Source organism: Argentina anserina, chromosome 5 (genome assembly GCF_933775445.1).
Source record: "Argentina anserina chromosome 5, drPotAnse1.1, whole genome shotgun sequence".
NCBI classification, from domain to species: domain Eukaryota; kingdom Viridiplantae; phylum Streptophyta; class Magnoliopsida; order Rosales; family Rosaceae; genus Argentina; species Argentina anserina.
Window position 1 is genome coordinate 15,097,746 of NC_065876.1, and position 25,439 is coordinate 15,123,184.

The window sequence follows — 25,439 nt, forward strand, 5'->3', positions numbered from 1 at the left end:
TGTATTCGACTGGTGGATTAGAGAAACTATATCCATTATTCACATATATGGCAACCATGAGATTCTCGTAGAAGGTGAACGAGGGAATCGTGTTTGTAAATAAAATGATATGTGTTAAGCTATTGAATAGTAAGTGTTCAATTTTCCAATGATTTTATTTTGAATAGAACTGAAGACATGCAATAGTTATCGTGACACCATATTAACTTAGCAATATACTCGTCTCAATCAAATTTAGGAAAAATCAGCGAGTCGTTAATTTTTTTTTCTAGTGTTTATATGTTAAACGCCATATTATATAACTAACCTATTCATAATCAGCATGTGGTTTGGTTGGGATTGTTATGAATGTGTTTTCCGGCTCTTAGTTTGAGAGAGACTCTCAGCGTTGAGCTTACTAGACAGGTTCTAGTTACTCTTCATTATGGCTTTCAACACAGAAGCTGTCTAGATTTTAAGGTGATTTCACATGGTTTACATCTCATATGGCCTCATAGCTGTTCCGTATTCATGTTTAATAATGTATTAATCACACCAATATATGGTCTGTGTCTAATGTCCATTTCTTTGAGAACAGATATATGCGTGAATGTTGAGTAACAGAGCCCCAAAACGCGAACGTTCTCTACAATGTGTCCCAAGTACGCTTATCCTAAACAACGAATGCACACCAAAATTAATACTATACAAAACCTATCCATAATCATTTTCAAAAAAAAAAAAAAAAACCTATCCATAATTGACCAAGCAAGGGTACATCCGTCAGAGTACCCACATTCACGGAGAAGGCACCAGAAGCAAGTCCCGGGCAATTCAGGAATTTCAAACGTTAAAATTATTATTACCGGCGGACAGGCGAAGGCATAAAAGAATCTTCACTTTGATTCCTCCTAAACTCGCCTAGCTTTGAACCAGAAAGGACTTCCGTCCGTCTCTCTTCTCCTCCATTCCAACCTAACCAGAAAGTTAAGCAACGAGAAGAAACACCCCCAGTCCCCCCATAATATCAGCAACACAGTTTCACTCAACCTCATTCAACCTATTTAGGTAATTTTCTTTGCTTTTGTATAATAGCTTTGTAATTTTCACCTGAATGTTTCAAAGTTTTTTTGACTGTTTTTTCTCTACTTCATCTTCTTCATCATTCTGATTCCTCTTTTGTTTTTAATTCTGCATTTCTGTCCAAGCAAGAATATTTTACTTTCAAGTGGTAACTGTTCATGTATATAATATAACTCTTCTGGGAAACTCATTCTTACGTTCTGTTTTTTCTGTGTAGTTTTCCCCCCTTTAACCTTTGGTGGGTTATGTTTTCTTCCCAGGAATGATCTGTGCACTGAAAATTATTGGGTTTTGTTCCAAATTTGGTTTTGGTTTTGGTTTTGGTCAGTCTGAGCTGCTGATTGCTTTAGTTTCTGTGATTGGAATACATAAATGTTCTTTCTTTTTCTGGTGCAATCTTGTAAATGATGTCGATTTTTGATTCCTAGTTGGATTGCACTCATCTTTTATGGTTCTATTTGCAGCTTGAAAGTACCAAAATCAATACATGGGATCGATAGAAGAGCCAGGACCCGAGACAAATTACACCAAACCGTTGGGGATTAGATTCATAGAGTACATAAAAAGATCAAATATTTCATACAAAACCCACCAAATTATTGTATTGATTGTTACTTTTCTAGCCTATGCAAGCTACCATGCCGCCCGGAAAACCACCAGTGTGGTCAAGAGTACTCTTGATCCTGCATCCGATGAGGTCAGCTTGAGTTTCTTGCCATGGAGGAACATCTACTTGGGTCAAACAGGACAAAGAAGAAGACCATTCTCCTGGATTCTTGGAGATGGGTGGGCACCATTTGATGGATCAGATGGAACAGTTTTGCTTGGGGAAATTGATGTAGCTTTTCTAGCTGTTTATGCTATTGGAATGTATTTTTCTGGCCATTTTGGTGATAGAACAAACTTGAGGATCTTTTTGACTATAGGAATGGTGGGAACAGGTGTGTTTACTTCTTTGTTTGGAATTGGTTACTGGGGGAACATTCATAGCTTCTATTACTACCTTGCGGTTCAAATGCTTGCGGGTTTATTTCAGTCGACGGGTTGGCCTTCAGTGGTTGCAGTGGTTGGTAATTGGTTTGGGAAGAAGAAGAGAGGCTTGATAATGGGGATATGGAATGCTCACACTTCTGTTGGGAACATTACAGGGTCTTTAGTTGCTTCGGCTTTACTGCAGTATGGATGGGGTTGGTCTTTTGTAGTGCCTGGTTTGATGATCGCTACAATTGGTGTGGTAGTGTTTCTGTTCTTGCCTGTTAATCCTGAGTCTGTGGGAGTTAGTGAAGATGATGAAATGGATTCTCCAAGGAAAAGTGGGGCGGAAGTGACTGAACCCTTGTTGACATCAAGGACAGAGGTGAAGGATCAACCTGTGGGGTTCATTGAAGCTTGGAAAATTCCCGGTGTAGCTCCTTTTGCTCTTTGCCTATTCTTTTCCAAATTGGTGGCCTATACATTTCTCTATTGGCTTCCTTTCTACATTAGCCATACAGGTAATTTCGACTTCCGTTTGTTGTTTTGGATTTGTGATTTGATTCATCAAACTTTGTTTACTAAAGTTTCATTTTTGCACATATTGCAGCTATTGATGGGGTGTACTTGTCGGATGCGGCGTCTGGTAACTTGTCGACATTATTTGATGTGGGAGGTGTGCTTGGAGGAATCCTTGCTGGACATATTTCTGACCGGTTAGATGCTAGAGCAATAACAGCTGCTAGTTTCATGTATTGTGCTATCCCTGCTCTCTTCTTCTACCGGAGCTATGGAAGCATATCTTTTACTGTAAATGTTATCCTTATGTTCATCACCGGCATGTTTGTCAATGGGCCATATGCTCTAATTACAACGGCCGTCTCAGCAGACCTGGGAACACATAGCTCATTGCGCGGAAATTCGAGGGCATTGGCAACTGTAACTGCTATTATCGATGGAACAGGTTCTGTAGGGGCTGCAATCGGTCCATTGGTAACAGGCTACATTTCAACCAATAGCTGGAGTGCAGTTTTCACAATGTTGATGGGAGCAGCTCTTATTGCAGGGTTGCTACTAACTAGGCTCGTTGTAGCCGAGGTGTCTGCAAAGATCGAAGAATCAAGAACGAGCAGGGGATCCGCATCAAGGCCTGAAGCTGCAGTAGTTGATGCTGTGTGATGATATATAAGCAGATTGTAGTGGTTTTCATTTTTCTGTATCCACAAGTTTCTGCTTCAAAGCTCGGAGTTCCCCCTCATCATATTACTAGGAGGAGGATGATTTTCTTAACCTTCTCCATTGCTATACTCGAGACCTGAACTGAAAGTGCAGGAAGGAAAGAATAGAGAAGGGTGGGGTTTTGTGCCTTTGTAATATAAATGTACGTGTAAACATTTTTTGTATGTCTTGTGATATAAATCACGGCTTGATTCTGATTCAGATTCAGAATGGTGACAATCTCACCAGAAAATCGAAATGTGTCTTTGTTCCTGTTCTGCCATTAGATACCATGTTTCATACTAACTCTGCTTCACTCTGTTCGGGTGATCAAACACTCGATATATTCGCTGCAAAACGTATTAGGTGGGCTGGTGCAGCCTGTCATTATCCCTTGTTTAGCTGTTTGCTTCAGCGATGAGAGAATATAGTGCTAGCAGCACGCAATTGATTAGAGAATGTAGTGTTAAACGCAATTGAAGTTCATAATTTAGTGAAGGGTTTTATCCCATACTATTCCGTCAATAAATGTGTTAGTTTTAATATCCAAACCACTATCAACTATGATGTTGGATAAAAATATGCACTGAAAAAGGCTATAACTTCGTATGGTGCGGCATAAACCTCATTGGAAAAGTAGAAATAAAACGGAAAACTCAATAAACGGGTTCACCGTCCCTGTTCTCCGACACCCGGAAGCTCTCTAGCCTCACTCTCTCTCTCTCTCTCTCATATACTCACCACACTCTCAAGTCTCAACTCCTCTCTCAGATCCGCACAGTCCTTAATGCCCCAAATCCCAAAACCCTAACCGTCAACACCAAATGGAGCAGCTCAAGACCATCGGCCGGGAGCTCGCGATGGGCTCCCAGGGCGGCTTCGGCCAATCCAAGGAGTTCCTCGACCTCGTCAAGTCCATCGGCGAAGCCCGATCCAAGGCCGAAGAGGAACGCATCGTCCTCCACGAGATCGAAACCCTAAAGCGCCGCCTCGCCGAGCCTGACATCCCCAAACGCAAGATGAAGGAGTACCTCATCCGCCTCGTCTACGTCGAAATGCTCGGCCACGACGCCTCCTTCGCCTACATCCACGCCGTCAAGATGACTCACGACGACAACCTCGTCCTCAAGCGCACCGGCTACCTCGCCGTCTCGCTCTTCCTCAACGACGACCACGACCTCATCATCCTCATCGTCAATACCATCCAGAAGGATCTCAAATCCGATAACTACCTCGTCGTCTGCACCGCCCTCAACGCCGTCTGTAAGCTCATCAACGACGAGACCGTTCCCGCCGTTTTGCCTCAGGTGGTGGAGCTCTTAGGCCATCAGAAGGATGCCGTTAGGAAGAAGGCCATCATGGCGCTTCATCGCTTTTACCACAAGTCGCCGGCGTCCGTGTCGCATCTGCTGTCCAATTTCCGGAAGCGCCTCTGTGATAACGATCCTGGAGTCATGGGAGCCACGCTGTGCCCGTTGTTTGATCTCATTACCATCGATGTGGATACGTATAAGGATTTGGTGGTCAGCTTCGTGAGCATTCTGAAGCAAGTTGCAGAGCGGCGGCTGCCGAAGACTTATGACTATCATCAGCTTCCGGCGCCTTTTATTCAGGTTTCGTTTCGGAGCCGAGCTATGCTCTTTTCGCAATGTAGTGATCAGCTTTGTTTGTGATTTTTAGTTGTTGAAATTGTGAGAATGCAGATCAGGTTGTTGAAGATTTTGGCAATGCTGGGGAGCGGGGATAAGCAAGCGAGTGAGAAGATGTATACGGTAGTCAGCGACATATTTAAGAAGTGCGATTCCACCAGTAATATAGGAAATGCGGTTCTTTACGAGTGTATTTGTTGTGTTTCTGCTATACATCCGAATCCGAAGTTGTTAGATCAGGCTGCTCAAGTCATCTCAAGATTTTTAAAGGTTTGTAGATTAACTTTTTTTGCGATCTCTGCAAAATGTACGAGTTCCTAGGCTTTTCTGAGGTTCCGAGACCAATTAATCCTTGTTGTGTATTTGATGGACAGAGTGACAGTCATAATTTGAAATATATGGGGATTGATGCTCTTGGTCGACTGATAAAGATCAGTCCTGAAATAGCTGAGCAACACCAGTTGGCTGTCATTGATTGCTTAGAGGTGAGACAGTTATGTTTGGTTTTGTTTTCTAATCAAGCATGTATCTGCCTATCTAAATGAAAGTTTGTGCATGGTGCAGGACCCAGATGATACTTTGAAGCGAAAAACATTTGAACTTTTATACAAGATGACTAAATCCTCCAATGTGGAGGTGATTGTCGACCGTATGATTAGTTACATGATAAGCATAAATGATAATCATTACAAAACTTACATAGCATCTCGTTGCGTGGAGCTTGCGGAGCAATTTGCTCCAAGCAATCAATGGTTTATCCAGGTTACTAATGTTGCCTTTTGAATTCAATTTTTATTCTGGAAGAGTTCTGTTGTTGCTTAATGAACTATTAATGGCTTTAACCTCTGATTTTTTTTTGTCTTCAGACCATGAATAAAGTTTTTGAACATGCGGGAGATTTGGTGAATGTTAAGGTGGCACACAACTTGATGAAATTGATTGCCGAGGGATTTGGAGAGGATGACGATACTGCAGATAGTCAGTTGAGATCATCTGCGGTATGTGACTTTCACACTTGCCATATCTCGATTGCTTTACTAAATATCATCGAAACAATGCTATAGAACTTGCTTATATTACGCATAAATAATATTTACATTATTTATCACACGCCCACTTTGATGTTCTTATTTAGGTTCCAGTCCAACTTTTAAATTTCTATTAATTTTTGTGATTTGGAGTTCGGTCCATTAACTAAGACGATCAACTCTCTTAGAAAGGAAACTCTGACATGTTAAAGGATTAGAGGTCATGTCAGGATGACGTAACATGAAAAAAGAAACTCCGACATGTTAAAGGTTTAGAGGTTATGTCAGGATGATGTAACATGAAAAATGTTGACACTAACTAACATGTGTTACATTATTAAGAAATTATTGTCTGGCTTTCCTGTCTTTACCTTATCTTTTCCCTTTAATCCTACAGACTCACATCCTCCATAACCTTTGGAAATCACATGATTTCCTTGCCCGTCATCTCAGCTTCCACACTGTTCGAGCTAATCAGTCCTAGGTCTTAACAACTACATTTAGTGTGCTCACTGCATTGTATGCAAGTTGATATACAGTAATTTTTTTTTTGTAGAATATGAAGATTTCCAATATCAACTTTTTGATTGCTTCCTGAAGCTGCTTCAGCTAAATCCTTATTTTCTTAGAGTACAAAGCATTGCTCTTAATAGAAAAGATGTTTTGGTTTTTTCGTTTACTGAAAGTTTAAAGCTGTTCTATACAGAGGCTATCATTCTTGATTAGTATACTGTAGACCTTGAGTTCTTCTGGGTATGCGTAGAAGTATCTTAGCTTCTGTAATGCTGATGTGGAGTGTCAATTGCACTTGTTATTGATTGGGAAATGATGCTGCATAATTTAATATAGCACATTATATGGTGGAAAAGCTGAGGCAACACACATCAGATTCTCTCTTTGTCACGAGGCAGTAGCTTCTTATATTTTTGCCATATCTTATTCCTTTAGAATTTGGTGTAGCAAAGCTGGGTTGTCAAGCGAAATCCTCTTCCATTAGTAACTATCCTAATAGTTCAGTAAATGGCCAGATCGTCTGAGACCTCTGGGTTGTGCACTTGTGCAGTGATCTACGATGAAAATGGGTTGGGAATTTCATATCTCTAAATTAGTAAATTCCATCTGTGACTGAATTTGATAGTCGCCTGGAATTTTGCTAAATTTAATTCTGTAATTTCTTCAGTCTGTTTTGGCAGTTATCTATATAACTCGGAGACTGATCGATCCATTAGTTTATTCTTCCCTACATTTAGACCACTTGCTTGCTTTTTGGTTTTTGTTGTGGTCATGAAGATCTTTCTGTGCAGGTGGAGTCATATTTGCGCATAATTGGAGAGCCAAAGCTTCCGTCTGTATTTCTTCAGGTACACTTTGCCCTCTTATTTAATCTTTCTATGTAGAATTTGCTGATATATAAGCTGGTTGATATCTTAATCTTTAGTTCTGATTACAGGTAATTTGTTGGGTTTTGGGGGAGTATGGAACTGCTGATGGAAAGTATTCTGCTTTGTATATCACTGGGAAGTTATGTGATGTGGCGGAGGCATATTCAAATGATGAAACTGTCAAGGTATTGTGCAAGTTGAGGCTTGTTTTAAGTAGAGTTTTAGTTATTTTTTATTTCAATTTTTAAGAGTTTAGGTTGGTGGGATAGCCCATGCTTTGGAAATTATGCGGTCACTATGTCTCTGTATATATACAGTGGCGGATCTTGAAACGAGCATCTGGAGGGGCCAAAATTTTCGAAGGGGCCAATATATATTAAATTTTGAATTAAATGTTAGTTAATGCATAATTATACCGTATATAGAAAACAATTTTACCATAATTATATACAATATGTCAAAACTATACCATAATTAGAGCATTTTGACCATAATTACACAATAATTTTTTTTTAAATTCAGTCTTTCTGCGGGGCCACAGCCCCCTCTAGGATCCATTAGGATCCGCCACTGTATATATAGTAATATATAATCTGTCTTTGAGTAAAAAAAATTGTCTATATATATAATTTTGAATGTCACGCTCCATTTCTTTGTTCCCCTACCTTCTGGTCATGCCTAAATCGTAATAGTCCAATAACCAAAAAAAAAATATATTTGTTTTTAATTTTTTTAATCTCTGTTTCCTGTCTTGTTGAGATTTTGTTTTCCATTTGGTAAATGGGAAAAATTTGTGATGTTTGTTTGATCATGGTAGCAAGATATGGATCTCGGGTATATCATTGGCTGTTTAAATGTGCTTATATCGGATGTGGGTTCTCATATGACCATAACAAAGCTCATAAGCAATCACTTTCGGACCTTTATTTTAGTCTAATAGTGTAGGCATGTCTGAACTGACTTTAATATAAAGTCTACACTCAATTGGTAGGCATTTTATAATATAATCAGAGCTTCATGCGCTCAGTTGCTTCTTCTGTTCTCCTTGTTGCTAAAGAAGGTCGTTTTCTGACGAAGTGGCACCATACATGACATGTGAGCAATAATAATTCATCTACACGATGAACAGACAACTCCCAAGTGGAGTGTCAGTTGCATCTGACAAGCATTAGAATGTGGATGCACTAGACGTCACCACTTATCCCACTTTGTAGCTGTCTCCTTTGATGGCTTACATCGTTTTTTTATAGAATTCATATTCGTTTGATTGGTTACACCATCATTTTATTTTTTTCATTTAAAAAACAGAAGGATTAAAAGTTAATATGAAAAGAATTCCCTTTTAATTAATTGGATAAATGTATTTCTTCTTTGGTATGAGACGGTCTCCTGTGATTTAAGAATTTTCCAGGCATTTTAACTCTAATTTTGGTTGGACTAATAGAAATAAGAAGCTTGATATTAAACAAATAAATGAATTGATATACCATTTACTGGGTTTGGACCTGAGGCCAGGGTGGAATTTGATAAGGCAGTTCCAATATTGCTGGTGCTGCTTTCTATTTACCTTTGTCTTGCAATGTGGACATGATCATGGGGCTTCACCATGTTGGTGGGTGGTGCTGCTTATTCTATTAGCTGTGTCCTTGTTAAGATCTCCTCACGTCATGGTCGTCATGGTCCTCGTAACTTTGGTTGGCTTCAGATTCACCCTCTTGACTGGTCAGCTGAGATTTCTTGAAGCTATGGCATGATTCATTCTGGGTTTAGGTTTTCAAGTTTTTTCTTAGTCCTGATATTTATTTATTTGTCTTTTTACTCTGAACAATTGACCTCAGTATGTCTCTACAAAGGAGTATTTCTGGTGTTTATTCTAGCTAGAGCCTAAAACGGTGCTTTTTGAGATTTCACCAGACAGTAGGAGCACTGATGTATGTAATATTGTAGGTTAATAGAATCAATTTGCGAGTATCTCCTCTCTCTCTCTCTCTCTCTCTCTCTTTCTCTCTCAAAACAAATATCTGAATATTATACAAATTTTGTATGTATTACTGTATTAGTATCCAGTGTCTAGTAAAAAAGTATACCTTCTCTTAGTTTGTCTATATATATATGTAATTAAACCTGTTTCCTATGATTTTCTTTGTTTTACAGGCATATGCTGTAACAGCAATCATGAAGATATATGCATTTGAAATATCAGCCGGAAGAAAAGTGGATATGCTACCTGAGGTGCATTTTTATAAACACTTGCATAAGTTCATTTTAGATTAGTTTTATCATAACTACAAGACATTCCCTTTCCGAGAATGTGTATAGAATGCTAATTGTCTGTGCTGATATGTTGGTAGTATTGTGATTAATCACCATAGAAGTGGGTGATATTAAATGGGGTTCTGATGTGGTAAGGGAGTAAGATAACAGAGAGAAGGTGACAGGAAGTGGGGTGAAGCAGGTACACCTTTCATTGTTTTAAGTCTCAAAAGGATGCTTATATCCTTGCGAATTGGTGTGGTATACATGACCACTTAAATAGAACATTATAACAGAATGTTGGGAAATGGTAAAGCGTAAGTGCTTTCCATTCTAGAAAGTCAGGGACCATTTCTATTATAGATTTAGTTGTAGAACTATTGGTTGTAGATGTCCAATGTTAGATGGTCTCAATCTGCTATATAATGGTCATGTGTAAGATGACAGTTTGTATGCTGATAATATCTGTTAAATTTTAAACATTTTATTAAGATCTCTTATGTTGTGATTGCTATGTTTGTATAGCTATCTCACTCATGTTTTCTTGTTGCGATTTTCAAAGGTGATATTCAGTAATCTGTTTACCTCATATCGACTTTTTCTCATCTCATCCTATTAGTATTTCTTTTTGAAATGGTTTTCATTTATTTTCTGAATGAATGCATTCATATGTTCTATGTAGATTGCATAAGCTTCAACACAAAAATGTTTTTTTGCTTATTTTGTTTTGGCTCATGGAAATATGTGATAATTAGATCTTTGTTTCATTCTAGTGTCAATCTTTGGTGGAGGAATTATCAGCTTCTCACTCAACTGATCTCCAGCAGCGCACATATGAATTGCAAGCTGTCATTGGCATAGATGCTCATGCCATTGAGAGCATTATGCCGTCAGATGCAAGTTGTGAAGACATTGAGGTAATGTTTAACTGCACAATCGACATTTACTACTCTTCTATTTCATTGTGCTATTCAGTATTGGGTTACTGATTTACGTAAGTTCTAGAAAAGGAAATCAGTTCATATGTTCTGTTGCCTTAATGACATGCATGTGTCTCGTAGATCTAATATTGTCAATGCAGTCTTTATTTCATGTATCATGGAAAAAGAGGCAATATCACAGTACACATAATCCTTCATCTTCTGCTTCAACAAGCATATACTCATTTTTATTTCTTTACAGATTTGTATTCACCACCATCATTTTGTTGTCCTCAATATGTTTTTCAATCACAAATTAATTGGAGGTGTATTATAAAGTCATCTTATAAGAATAGATACTTCGATAATGACAAGGCACAAGGATCATTAGCCACATCATCACTAGAAGTCCTTTACTGCATGACTATAAGTCTAGTAAAAGGTTGGCAATTCATTATATGAGATGCAATCCAAAAGGGAAATGCATGTAGTTTGACCCTGAAAAAGCCCTATAGATACTTTAGGCGTAGCAATCATGTGTTGTTTGGTGAACCACATCCTCAAGCTTTCACGATTTGCAACTGCTCTTTTTATTTGTACCATGGGGTCATCCCAAATGGTTTGTGAATGTTAGGAATATGTCAGGGTTTTTGATTCCCTTAAATGCAACAAAACAACAACTACTTTGCTAGAAAAAAGTGACCGGTTCTGTAATATGGTAGCAGCATAAAATTTTACAGATGCATACTGTGGAGATATTAACTTTGCAATGTTGCAACAGAATCAGTAAATCATTGCTACCATATTTTGCCATTTTAATAGAATTTTTATGTTTCTCTGTTGCCACATTGTTGTGTGATGTGGGATTGTTAACAGCTGAGAATATAAGTCTTGTGTTTCTTTGAAGTCCTTTGGTTGTCCTTGCAGCTAAATTGTTTAGAGTCAAATTTGAGTTTCGGTAGGTTAATGTTGTGCATTAGTGGAGGTGCATGATCTTAGGCAGTGCTATCTTAAAAGTTTTTGGGTGGTGTGGGAATGCAATAAAAGGATATCTGAAAAAGCGATGTGTTACTTGTTACGAGTTGTCTTTGAGGAAAGGGGCTTAATTCTGGGTCTCACTTTGGCACCAATTTCCTTACAGTTTAGATTGCTCGTATGAGCATTGTTTATGAGGAGGAACTTGCAACTTAGTTCTTGGTTATCTCTGTTTTATTATTCAATTTTATTGCCTTAGTTGTCGATCAGTCTCTTTACAAGTTCAGGTGACCCCATGTCTGTTGCGTTATTGGAATTCGGATGGGACTGATTGCCTGCCGCCCTGCCCTGATCATGCAATAGAACTTGCTTCTGATAAAAGATGATAGACAAGCAATTCTACTTTCCACATCCTCGACATCAGCTAATAATAGAGTTTTGATTTTCGTTTCTTTTGCAGGTTGATAGGGAACTTTCTTTCCTCAATGGTTATGTCCAACAGGCAATAGAAAAAGGCGCTCAGCCATATATTTCTGAGAATGAGCGCTCTGGAATGTTGAATATCAACAATTTCAGAAACCAAGATCAGCATGAAGCTCTAAGTCACAGTCTTCGGTTTGAGGCCTATGAGCTTCCCCAGCCAATGGTACCATCAAGAGTTTCTCCAGCTGCAGTTGCATCATCAACTGAACTTGTTCCAGTGCCTGAGCCATCTTATGCTAGGGAGACACACCAGGTTGCATCATTGCCATCTATGTCGGATGCAGGATCCTCAGAACTTAAATTACAACTTGACGGCGTTCAAAAGAAATGGGGCAGGCCTTCATACTCGTCTTCTCCATCTTCAACCTCAACTTCTAGTTCCCAAAAAACAACAATTGGGATCACTGAGGTAGATGGTGCGAGTTCTTCACACTCAAAAACACGTGGTACTTATGACTCGAGGAAGCCATCAGTTGAAATTTCTCCAGAAAAGCAGAAGTTGGCCAGTTCACTTTTTGGAGGTTCATCAAAAACCGAGAAGAGGGCATCTTCGGGAAATCATAAAGTGTCCAAGGCCGCAGAGAAGTCACAGGTATGGAAGGCAGCAGGTGCACAACCTGAGCCTGCAGTGGAGAAAATCAATCGTGAACCTCCTCCAGACTTGCTTGACTTCAGTGATTCAACTGTTGCTAGTTCTGCTCCGTCCATAGACCCTTTCCAGCAGTTGGAAGGGCTTCTTGATCAAACCGAAACTACATCAACTGTAAATAATGGTACAGCAGGTGCTTCACAAACACCTGAACTTATGGGAATATATGCAGATACTCCTGTCAGTGGGCTCAGTGGTAGTGTTGCCAATAGAGATCTTGCCTCTGAGTTATCAAATGCTACAAGATCTTCTCAAGTTGGGGTGTCACAATTGAACAAGGGTCCTAACCCTAGAGATTCATTGGAAAGGGATGCACTTGTAAGGCAGATGGGCGTTAACCCCACTAGTCAGAACCCAAACTTGTTTAAAGATTTGCTTGGCTAGAGCTGTTTGTTTGGAAGATTTAAAATCAAAGTGTTCGAGACTATCATTTTGTCATGCATGGTCTTTTGAAGTGGCTGGTTATATGATATGGGAAGTAGCTCATTTTCATGGGTTTCACTCACATCAACACGCAGAGTTGTAAAGACACCCATATGGAGTGATTTGAACTCCCTCAATGGTGGGTAAAAATCAGTACAGGGCCTGTATCCGTTGAACTGTATGGCTTTTGTTGGAATTTAACCAAGTTTCAAGTTGGTTGCATTTGGAAGTTGTTTCAGGTGGTGGTGAATCCAGAGCTTTTTCTTTGCGGCGATACATAGGTTTTGGAGCACTCTAAAAAGATGATTACATTGGGGACTACTATGCAGGGCCTTGTCTTGTTATAGAAAAGCTGTACAATAAAATTTTCATTTCTGCAGACGTTTGCCTCTGGTTCCTTATTTGAATTCTCAATCACTTTGTAAGTTTGGAAGTAGTCCGCAGGGACTGTAAGTAGCTCAATTTTTTCCCCTTGCTTGTATTTTTATTTTCTTTGAGTGTTAATACACATTCCATATATGTATGTTTAGCCAATCATTACTGTGTCACTAATAATGAGCTTTGGTGATTCGGTGAACAGTACCTTGGACTCCCAATTTTATGTCCTGTTCTAGATCTCTTTGCGGTGCAATGTCAGGGCATTAAAGTTTGAAATCAAGTGCTTTGAGTATGGTCTGAGGGACTATGCTTTTATACTTGGTTGACTTGTGAAGTTCGAATCCTTAAAATTGGAGTCTGCTTTCAAGATATTATTTCAGTTGTATGATTCTGAACTTCAAATTCTGGTTTCATTGTAAATGGGATTTGGATCCCCCGTCTGTCTGCAACCAGGAAGGCTCAACTAGAATTTAGAAGACTTAATACTTGAACACCACGAATTGACTTGGTTTTTCTCACGCCAAAAATAACTGAGCATCAAGATTAAAAATTGCAATCCCTTGCAACCAAATAATATGTTGTAGTGATTCAATCAAGCATGCATGTCACCATCGAAATTTCTTAATTTTCGACAGACTCGGGGAAGAAAAGATGGAACACATCCCATCTGTTAGTCTGTTACCATCTAAGTTCTTATATAGAGGATGCTGTATATTAATCTCTCGTCCATATTCGATAACCCCCTTGCCTAAATCGCTTTATATACAAGTATACAATCCAAGCCTTGTCTATTTTACTCTTGAACACAATCACAATCACACCAACCATCAGATGATGGACCAATGCTAGTCTGTCGAGCAATAAAAACTTCCGCTGAACATGGATGTACTGATGTACATTCTTTATCATGAGCCTAAAGCATGACAGGCCCTGCGGCAGTTTGTGATTATCCTTCGAAATGCGAGGACTGTAATAGTGCCGCTACTATGTTCAAGTCCCTGGATGACTTCAACAAGATTCCCAAAGGAGTTAATAATCCTAGTTTGATAATAAACTCATAGACTCCTAATTGATTACAACCTGTGAATCCTACGAAAACGAGGAATCCAGTATGTCAACCGGATAAGATTTCCCGGTCAATGTCAACCCGATAAGATTAGTAAATGTTTGTCCTAATTGATTAATGACGCTGTTTGTACTTTGCACGCAGTGGCACGTCTATAAATGTTGGGGTTGATCCACATCAATTTACTAATTTTGCATCATGATGGTTGCTATGGACTTCGACTTGAATATGTTACCAGTACCCGAAGAAGAAGATAAGCAAACTTTGGAAAGTGATCAAGAACAAATTTCCACGATGTCACCGAACCTAGAAAGAACGCCATTTGGGGTGGATATAGCACGCAACGAGAATCAAGAGAGACATAAACGAATGAGACTAGAACAATGTGCAGATAGATCAGAACTAGTGCAGATGCAAACATCCATATCCCAACCGCCTCCTGCACCACGAACTCGACCAGAAAATTATGCCAGGTCTCATGACATATCGAAGCTACCTTCTGGGTGGTTGGATTGCCCCCCGTTTGGTCAAGACATACATTGCATGATACCTTCTAAAGTGCCACTAGATCAATCCTATAATCGTGATGTTCCTCCTGGTAAAAGATACTCATTCAAGCAAGTTTTTAAGAAACAAAGACACCTGAGTAGGAAACTAGGGTTGGTGATTGATTTGACCAGCACATCGCGTTACTATCCAACCTCTGATCTGGTGAAAGAGGGTATTAGGCATATCAAGATTCCATGCAAGGGGCGCGATTCTGTACCCGAAAACCATTTGGTGAATAGGTTTGTCTATGAGGCCATACGATTCGCAAGGATGTACCCAAATAGGTATATCCTTGTGCATTGTACACATGGACACAATCGAACAGGGTATATGATCATACATTACTTGATGCGGACGCTACCGATGCATACAGTCATTGAGGCCATACAAACATTTGCCAAAGCGCGCCCACCGGGTATATATAAACCCGACTACATTGATGCTCTATACTCATTCTATCATGAAAGGAAGCCTGCAGAACTTGTATGCCCACCAACGCCCGAGTGGAAGAGATCTTCAGAATTGGTTCCAGATGGTGGCATTCATCAATGTTCAGCAGCTCAGTTGAATGAAAGTCATCAGGATATGGATACAGATATAATGACAAATGATGATACCTTGGGTGATGAGATACCTCCTGAACAGCAAGAGGAGTTGCGGTTGTTCTGCTGCCAAACTCTTAACCAGCGCGGGAAGTATGTAAGCTCGAGATTCCCAGGGGCACATCCAGTTTCTCTCGGCAGAGAAAAGCTGCAGCTGTTGAGGCAGAGGTACTACTATGCGACCTGGAAAGCTGATGGGACACGATACATGATGTTAATAACCAAGGATGGCTGTTACTTAATTGATAGAAAATTCAATTTTAGAAGAGTTCAAATGAGGTTTCCTTGCAAACGCACAAATGGTTTAGCTAGGAATGGCCACCACTACACGTTACTAGACGGGGAGATGGTGATTGATACTGAGCCAGGTTCACAGAAGAAGCAGAGAAGATACCTAATTTATGACATGATGGCAATCAACAACTGTTCTGTGGTAAAGTTACCTTTTCATAAACGGTGGAAGATGGTTGAGGAAGAAGTAGTTCAGCCCCGGAATGAGCAGCGTCGAGTTCACCGAAGTACGAATAATCCTAACTACAGATATGACTTGGAACCATTCACGGTGAGGAGGAAGGGGTTTTGGTTGCTCCATACGGTTGAGAAGCTTCTGAAAGAGTTCATTCCAAAGCTCCCAAATGATGCAGATGGTATTATCTTTCAGGGTTGGGACGATTCATATGTTCAGGGAGCAGATGAAGGCCTTCTAAAATGGAAATATCCTGCTATGAACTCAATTGATTTTCTATTTGAGGTAGGTGGTGATGGCCGGCAACAGCTGTTTCTGAACGAAAAAGGACAGAATAAGCTAATGGACGGATATAGGATTAGGTTTAATGATAGTGTAGATTCTTTTTATTTTGGAAAAATTTTAGAGTGTTCTTGGGATTCTGAGACAAGAGAGTGGGTCTATATGCGAACTAGGACTGATAAATCCAGTCCAAATGATATCAATACCCACAACAAGATAATGCAAAGCATAAAGGATAATATCACAGAGGAGGTCTTACTAAACGAGATAAATAAGATCATTAGATTGCCTACATATGTTCATAAAATACAGAAAGATAGCAAAGCAGCAGAGAAGCAGACGAGTTCAGCAAGGTAGAGATGAATGTGGAGACAAGCAAAAGCTACTATTCATTGTATTGATGTCAAATTCATCTTTGTTATGATACTGAATGGTTATTGATGTTTGTTGTAAGAACTTCTGGCTACTCTTCCCATACATATAATCGAAAAATATGTAGAAAAGAAGAAGAGAATTAGTTGAAAGTGATGTAGATTGATACTGCTCAATGAGAGCTTTATACATGAGAAGGAATCTGTTTTACAGCTATAAATCCTATAATATACATAAAAAGAAACTTTACAACTTATACACAGCATATTGCCATCATCAATGACAGATGTTTCTCAACACTCCCCCTCAAGTTGGAGAGTGGATGTCTTACACTCCCAACTTGCGAATCATAGGAATAAAAATGTCTTTCCCCAATGGTTTAGTGAGAACATCAGCTAGTTGATAGGCGGAACTAACATGTCTTGTGACCACAGAACCATCTAAGATTTTGTCTCTGATATAGTGGCAGTCCATCTCAATGTGTCTCGTTCGCTCATGAAAAACAGGATTGGCCGCAATGTGGAGCGCATCCTTGTTGTCACAGAATAACAAAGCTGGTTCATGAAGCAACATGCTCAAATCCTAAGTAAACAACGTAACCAAGTCAACTCACAACATGTGCCTGTCATAGCACGATATTCAGCCTCTGCTGAAGATAAATACACTGTCTTTTGGCGCTTAGACTTCCAAGAGACCAAGGAAGATCCAAGGAAGACAAAGTATCCAGTTGTAGATCTCCTTGTGACTGGACATCCTGCCCAATCGGAATCACAATAGGCTCTCAACCTTAAATCACTGATGGAAGAGAAGAATAAACCTTGACCTGGAGCACCTTTCAAGTAACGTACCACCCTTAGTGCTGCTTCCCAATGAGTCTTTCTAGGTTGATTCATGAACCTACTAAGGACATGGACAACTTAGGTAATATCGGGACGGGATACAATGAGATATATGAGACGGCCAATCAACCTCCTGTATTTTTCAGGGTCTTTGAGCAGATCACTACGCTCCGACAATTTCAAGCCTTTTTCCATGGGAGTATCTGTCGGAGCAGCCCCTAACAATCCTGCATCTTCAATAATCTCCAAGGTATATTTACGTTGACTGATAAAGATACCACGTTTCGAAGTTGAAACTTCGATGCCAAGAAAATACTTTAAGTCTCCAAGATCCTTGAGACGAAATTGACTATGCAAGAAAGTCTTAAGTGCAACAATTGTCTCCAAGTCATTCCCAGTAATCAAAATATCATCAACGTAAATCAAAAGTGCAGTAAATGAATTTCCTTTCTTCTTAGTGAACAATGAATAATCAGCTTTAGATTGAACATACCCGGCTGTCTTTACTGCATCAGAAAACTTTTCAAACCACTGCCTTGAATCTTGCTTCAAACCATATAGAGACTTATACAACCGACATACCAGATTCTCCTCCCCCTGTCGCCGAAGACCCGGCGGAGGAGACATATAGATTTCCTCTGATAAATCACCATGAAGAAAAGCATTATTCACATCCAGTTGGTGTAATTTCCAATGACGAGCAGCTGCTAAAGGTAAGAGACACCGAACAGTAGTAATTTTAGCACTAGGGGAAAAAGTCTCTTGATAATCCACACCTTCTAACTGAGTGAAACCTTTTGCAACTAGCCATGCTTTATAGCGTTCAACAGAACCGTCTGCTTTATGTTTGATCTTATATACCCAACGACAACCAATGTGAACTTTGCCGGCCGGAAGTGTGGTTAGAGTCCATGTGCCATTAGCCTCGAGGGCTTGCAACTCAGAAAACATAGCTTGCTACCATTCCGGATGAACAATTGCCTCAGAATAGGTGCGTGGCTCTGTAACATGACTGATATGAGCCAAGAAAGCCTGATGTGGGGGCAAACACCGATGGTAAGAGAGATAGCCAGCCAACGGGTAACGAGTTCCTTTAGTTGGACCAGGCAACAAGAAGGACGATGGGTCTGAGTGAACGGAGCGAACATTGTAAGTGAGGCGGTCCGGTGGGTGCGACTGGCGGCTGGAGCGACGAAGAGGGATGGGTTCAGTGGTGGGTGGGGCGACTGGTGTGGCTGGAACGGGTGGATCTGTTGGCTGAGTCTGGGTGGAGGATTGTGGTGGAGGACGGCGAGAGTATGTGCGGAACGGAGGTGGTGGAGGCGGAGGTAATGGCGGGGAAGAGATTGGAAGGGGCGGTGCTGTCGTGGTGGGGCAGAGAGGAAAGGGAGGTGGTGATGAGTGGGGTGATAAGGGTCGGGGTGAAGGAGGTGATTGTGACTCAGGCATGGACAGATCGAACGTGAAGCCATCGAGATCAGAGGAAGAAATGACCGGGGCGGGGTCAGGCACTGGGGCAAAAATCGGGCCGGGTTGGTGGCCCAAATGGTCCTTGGCTGCATAAGGAAAGATATCTTCATGGAATATGACATCTCGACTGGTAAAAAAAAAATTTGTGGACAAATCATATAGTTTAAAAGCCTTTTGACCGACTGGATACCCAATAAAAATGGATGGAGTAGCGCATTGGTCGAATTTATGGGAAGGATGAACATTTGTGGCATAAGTGAGACACCCAAAAACACGGAGATGAGAAAAGGAATGAGGTTTGAAGTAAAGTAGTTCAAACGGAGTTTTGAAAGAGAGAAGTGGTGTGGGTAACCTATTGATGATGTGAACAGCTGTAAGGGCACAATCACCCCAAAATTGTTTGGGAAGATGAGCCTGAAATTTTAATGCCCGAGCAACTTGGATGATATGACGATGCTTACGTTCCACAACCCCATTCTGTTGAGGCGTGTAAACGCAAGAATGGTGGAAAACAACTCCATTATCAGAAAAGAAAGAACTGAGTGAGATAAATTCAGCACCATTGTCACTACGAAAAATTTTAATGCAAGAGTCAAATTGTGTAAGAGCATAGGTGAAAAAACGCTTTATGAGAGGTTGTGCTTTATTCTTATGTCTCATTAAAAAAAATCCAAGTAAAACGTGAATAGTCATCAACTATTGTGAGAAAATAATGGGCACCAGAAAGTGAAGGATGTTGATAACGACCCTAAATATCACAATGAATAATTTCAAAAGGTTTATTGGAGGAAATTTTTCTATTATAGAAAGGGAAACGACTCTGCTTTGTCAAAGGGCAGATATGGCAAGCTTTATTTGATTGAATGGGAAAATTCAGAAAATGTTTAACAATGAAACCTAAGCATGGCGAAGACACATGTCCGAGCCTATTGTGCCAGAGATCAGTTGAGGAAATGGAGAGGTTGCAGGTAGGCCGTTTGGTGGTGAAGGTAGTTTGGTTTGTTGACTTCTCCGTCGCTAATGCCACCAAATAGTATAATCCATCACGTTGTTCACCCAAACCAATCATCCTTCTCGTAGCCAGATCCTGCAATACGCACCAATAAGGATAAAATGTCACTGAACAATTCATACCTCTTGTCAAACGACTAACTGACATCAAATCAACTTTAAACTTTGGCACATATAACACATCATGAAGGTAAAAATTGAAACTTAATGGCAGTGATCCTTTTGCAACAATAGCAACTTTATCCCCACTTGGTAATAAGACCGGAGGCAAGGAACATCGATTATCAGCATGAAATAATGCAGTGGATGATGAAATATGATCAGTGGCTCCGCTATCGATGATCCAATTGCGGGAAACAACCTTGGACAAACCTGGTTTAGTTACGGCATAAGCTTTAGGAGTTGCATTGGCCTGAGAGTTGGAGCTTGTAGGCATAACGTTAACGGCAGCCAGAAATTGATTGAATTGGGCTTCAGATAGAGTGACTGAAGGTCCAGAATGAGTACTAGAAACGTTGTTGGCATAGGGAACTCTAAAACCAGTGTTGGAATTCGGCTTGGGATTGGAAGTCTGCTGATTTTGCTTTGCCTTTGGGTGACATGGGGGATAGCCAATCAGTTCAAAACATGTCTGAACCCAATGAGCAAGCTCTCCACAGTAGACGCATTGAGGACGGCCTCTCCCTGATCCTTGTCGCCGTTCTTGAGTGAATCGGACAGAGTGTGGTCGGGGATTTGGCTCAGATCTCCCCCTGCCCTGAATGGAATTGGGTCTGCTACCTTGTTGTGGACCTGGGAACCTGCCAGAGTTTTGAACAGCCATGGCCGCACTACCGCTAGATTCGGCCAGATGTGTAGCACTGAGGAGACGTTGCTTCTCTTCTTGGGCAACTGCAACGTAAGCTTGGCGGACTGTAGGCAAAGGATTTAGTAATAGAATTTGACTGCGAATCGCACTGTAAGTATCATTCAAACCCATTAGAAACTGCATGAGCTTTTGTTGTTCTCCTTGTGAGCCAAGAGGAGTCTCTGAATAAGAAGCTAGTTCATCCCAAAATCCCTTTAATTTCGTGTAGTATGTTGGAACTGATTGTTGATCTTGCTTGTGACAAGCAATATCTCGCTGCATCTCGAAAATCTGAGAAGCATTACACTGAGAAAAACGTTCAGATAAATCTTCCCATACCTCTTGAGCTGAGGGGTAGTAGGTGAGGCTATCAGCAATTTCTGTGTCGACAGTGTTGCTGATCCACTGTTGCACCATGTCATTCACTTGTGACCAAGTATCATAGCCATTAGAATCAGTTTCCTTTGTAGGAGGTTTGATTGTGCCATTGATGAATCCTAGTTTGTTCTTCGAATTCAAGGCCCGAAGCATGGCTCTTTTCCAATTGTTGTAGTTGTTTCCATCCAGGACTTTAGAGATTAAGACTAGCCCTGTATGATCAGAGGGATGAAGATAATAGGGATCTCTGGGTTTGGGTGTTTCTGACGAACTATGTTTGGAGACCTCATTGTCACCAACCATGACAAATAGGAAGAATGAGAGATGCTACACGAGAAATCAATATGTAGCAGAAAAGAGATGACCAGCTATGATGAATAAGAAGAAGAGATGCTACACAAGAAATCAAGGTGTAGCAGAAAAGAGATGAGAGGGATCTGACCCGCTCTTGATACCATGTAGAAAAGAAGAAAAGAATTGGTTGAAAGTGATGTAGATTGATACTGCTCAATGAGAGCTTTATACATGAGAAGGAATCTGTTTTACAGCTATAAATCTTATAATATACATAAAGAAACTTTACAACTTATACACAGCATATTGTCATCATCAATGACAGATGTTTCTCAACAAAATAGACTAATGGCTGTCAAAGTAGATGGTAATACCGTATCTACAGCTGATCTTGAGTCAGTGATCTTTTGAGCTGGTAACTCCTAGAAAATTTTCAGGTAGACATGAATTAAACCGAAAAATCACATCCAAAATCAGATTACTGTATTAAAAAGTCAGAAATTGTACCTAGACCACGAAACAAATATTACATTAGCACATAAAGATACTAAGCTTTGCACTGAATATATGTATGCAAGTATCTGTTGATGGACTCGATGCACAAATTATCACAAATCAGAAAGTGGTTTTAAAACTGGTTTGATCTTTCCACCAGAACATGTACACAGCACTTATATATGCACATTAGCTTTCAAAAGACCAACATGTTTTTGCTCCAGTTAAACAATAACAATTAGTAAACAAAAGAAACAGTGAAATTATATATACGCATACAGACCAATATGTTTTCAGTTTAAGAAACTCAACTGCCTTGTAACGAGAATGCCAGTCCAAGTCTGATATCTATTTGATAGTATGCTATGTATCTGTTATCTATCTCCAATCTCCAGTAGGTTATAACTTCCCCAAAGCCAGTGGGTATGGGTCAATAGAATTGAACCAAAGAGAAACCCTTTTCATACTTGGTTCCTTTTTCCTTTCTTCGACACCATAAAATGTTGCATCACTATTGTTACCCAATCTAATTAAGTTTCTCCAACTGGTTCAGAAGTAGAAGGTCAAGGTCTTGTTGGAACAAACATGATTAATAGACAGTTTCCAACTGTAGGAAATAATATGCCAGATCATAACAGAATTGCCACATCAAACAATAGTATCGCACATCAACCCCAAAATCAAACCTAGAAAAAATACACACAAAACAAACAAGAAACAAAGTATATGCATCTGCAAATACATGATTAATTTTAGTAAAATTAGAATTAAAGTCGCAAATGGTCTCTCAAGCCAGTGATCAGTCAGATTTCAACAACCATGTCCATAAATAAGATTTAAGTTTACCAGAGTCTGAATTGAAAGACATAAGCTTTAACAATAGATACAACATCAATAACTAGCTCTGGTAAGAATTATAAGTTCCCATTTTTGTTTCAATACAGAAACATGGAAGTTTTTAAACCAACACAAAAACCCCTCACAAGTCACAAGGTGCATATGCAGCAGATTCAAAGGTAGAGTTCCAATATTTTTTTTGCTTGTGTATAAGTAGGAATCAAATCTTATTCCACAATACAAAAAAAGTAACACTAAGTAAGAGATGCTTGATGTCAATTACTCGGAAAAAAAAAGAAGAAAAGAAAATTTAACCTGACTAGTCAAAAGGGAAAAAACCACAAGCAAAGCCAGCCTTCTCATGATTATACTAAGTAGCTTCTATTCAGCTCAAATTGATAGACAATCCAAAGGCCATTGGATTTGCGAAAAGGCAAAATGCAAAGCTGGACTGCGTTTTGCCTTGAGCTGTAAGGTGTGTACGAAAAATTTGAGAGAAGGTTTTAATCTTAGAGTCGCTATGATAAAAGGTGAGTAATCATCAATCATCTCTATCTCAATGCGTCTTTAAATGATTTACACACAAGACACGGCAGGTCATAGTTGATATATCACGGATATCCCAGCCAACATACACAAAAACCTAGTTGGTTCGACCTAACATCAATTCTGATCTCATTCTACCAAAGTAAAGTGATTGCTCTCTAAACCCCTATTTTCACTGCTGAAAGTAAACATTTCCAAGTTAAAGCTTCACAATTCAAAACAGAGATCAACGCAAAAATGGGGGGTTAAGTTCATTTGATAATTTTTTTTTTACCAAACTCTAAATCCTCTGGAAACAAAACAATCCAAATCATCTTTCTTATTTCAATTCTGAGCATATTTATCATCATTACAGAAGACCACATACATTACACATACTTCAAAGTTCAAAGTTGTATTCATGTAGCTAAAAACAACAGATCTATGGCTATGATCTTTGATTATTGAATGCAACGTATAACCAGAATAACAAAACCACAATAAAATCCTCCAATGGCAGTCTATAATAAACTGGTAACAACAATGTAGGCACAAACTTGGTAAAAGCTTACGCGACGACAATCAGGGCACAATCTTGTAAGCTTTCACTTTGTCAATCCAAGTAACAAAGGAATTCCTAGAGTTCCTGAACCCCACAAAGCCATGTTCTTTACTCTTGTTCATACAACCAAACATACACTCCCCAGTAAACACAGCATCCACAAACCACCATGCCGCAACCTCATCCAGCTTCGTCGGCAACAACTGATTCTCCTTCACAATCTCCTCCCACACACCACTCTTCCCCTTCATCAACTCCTCCAACTTGAACCTCTCCCCACTCTCCTCAAATCCAAACTCCTCTATCCCGAAATTCTCGGCCAGCACCTTCCAGAATTGCTTCCACCTGAAAACATCGGCATTGTTGATATTAAAGGCCTCATTTCTTGCATAAGGATCCACCGCAGCCCATATCTGCTGCTCGGCGATCAAATCGGCATCAGAAGCAGCCCATAAGCAGCTCCAGGCCTCCTTAGTGCCCGGAAATCGCAACGGAACTCCCTCATGTTTGCATATAGCAGCATAAACACATAGACTGCCCACAATGTTCATCAGGCTATATGGCGAAAACCCGAAAATGACATCAGCCCGGTGCACCGACCACGTCAGCTCCTCCTTCTTCTCCACCTCTTCGATCAACACATCCTCAAGCGTGTAGTAGAAGTTAGGTCCGCTCAGGCGCGGCAGATCCTCCGTGAACGGCGCGTCGTGCGGCTTGATCCGCCCCCAAGACTCCTCCGGCCCGAGGTAGTGCTTGGCTCCGGTCTGGAGGCATATGTGCCTCAGATTCGGCGCGTGGGGGACCACGGCGGCGAGGACGTTCCTGAGCATGGCGGCGTTGGCGTCGCAGTTGTCGGCCTCGGTGGCGCGGCTGGTCCAGGTGACGTAGAAGAGGTGAGTGACGTCGGTCAAGGGGGAGAGCTTGGCCATGGCGTCGGCGGCGTCGGAGACGTCGCACTGGACGTAGTGGACGGGGTGGTCGGCGTTCCAGTCGGGGCGGGGGCGGCGGGCGACGCCGTAGACCTTCCATGGGCCGCCGGGGGTGTCGGAGAGAGGGAGGATTTCGGCGAGGCTGTTGCCGACTATTCCGGTGACGCCGATGACTAGGCCGACGCTGAGCGGCGTCCGCGGCGGCTCGTCTTCGACTAGCTTCTTCTTGGCGGCGCCGACGGCTCCGGCCCACCACCAGCTCATCGTCGGAGGAGAAGGAAGAAGGGAGAGAAAGAGTGGCTGAGAAAGGGTGGGGTGGGGTGGGGTTTAGATGAAATCTGAATCCAACTGTCAGTCGTCGTTCAATCTTTCCTTTCCGCTTCGATTTGAAAGCTTCACATATCAGACCAGAGACAATCGGACCGGCGGGTGAAATAGTCTTTTCCGCGCGGAATGGATTCCCGGCTTTATTATTTGTTTTTTATTTTCTGAATTAGATGGAAAATGTTTGGTAAACCTAACC

At 40.6% G+C, this 25,439-nt stretch overlaps 4 protein-coding genes across 5 annotated transcripts; 3 read left to right on the top strand and 1 right to left on the bottom strand.

Annotated features, from left to right (window-relative positions):
- Window positions 1–898: 898 nt before the first annotated feature.
- On the top strand, window positions 899–3,522 carry LOC126793728 (putative glycerol-3-phosphate transporter 1). Of its 2 annotated transcripts, XM_050520336.1 has the most exons (3): window positions 899–1,047; window positions 1,527–2,555; window positions 2,645–3,522. In XM_050520336.1, exons 2-3 carry the CDS (start codon window positions 1,550–1,552, stop codon window positions 3,211–3,213), a joined length of 1,575 nt encoding a protein of 524 aa, XP_050376293.1. In that variant the 5' UTR covers window positions 899–1,047; window positions 1,527–1,549; the 3' UTR covers window positions 3,214–3,522. The 2 variants fall into 2 exon arrangements, with proteins under 2 accessions (XP_050376293.1, XP_050376292.1); XM_050520335.1 differs by lacking the exon at window positions 899–1,047 and having other exon boundaries at window positions 1,177–2,555.
- A 350-nt stretch (window positions 3,523–3,872) lies between these two features.
- Window positions 3,873–13,615, top strand: LOC126793757 (AP-4 complex subunit epsilon). Its single transcript, XM_050520375.1, has 10 exons — window positions 3,873–4,865; window positions 4,956–5,171; window positions 5,276–5,386; window positions 5,466–5,663; window positions 5,768–5,899; window positions 7,234–7,290; window positions 7,380–7,496; window positions 9,466–9,543; window positions 10,338–10,481; window positions 11,920–13,615. Exons 1-10 carry the CDS (start codon window positions 4,077–4,079, stop codon window positions 12,973–12,975), a joined length of 2,898 nt encoding a protein of 965 aa, XP_050376332.1. The 5' UTR covers window positions 3,873–4,076; the 3' UTR covers window positions 12,976–13,615.
- A 1,041-nt stretch (window positions 13,616–14,656) lies between these two features.
- On the top strand, window positions 14,657–16,714 carry LOC126795288 (uncharacterized). Its single transcript, XM_050522129.1, has one exon. It carries the CDS (start codon window positions 14,657–14,659, stop codon window positions 16,712–16,714), a length of 2,058 nt encoding a protein of 685 aa, XP_050378086.1.
- Window positions 16,715–23,903: 7,189 nt separating this feature from the next.
- On the bottom strand, window positions 23,904–25,390 carry LOC126793356 (3-oxo-Delta(4,5)-steroid 5-beta-reductase). Its single transcript, XM_050519851.1, has one exon. It carries the CDS (start codon window positions 25,178–25,180, stop codon window positions 24,008–24,010), a length of 1,173 nt encoding a protein of 390 aa, XP_050375808.1. The 5' UTR covers window positions 25,181–25,390; the 3' UTR covers window positions 23,904–24,007.
- Window positions 25,391–25,439: the final 49 nt, after the last annotated feature.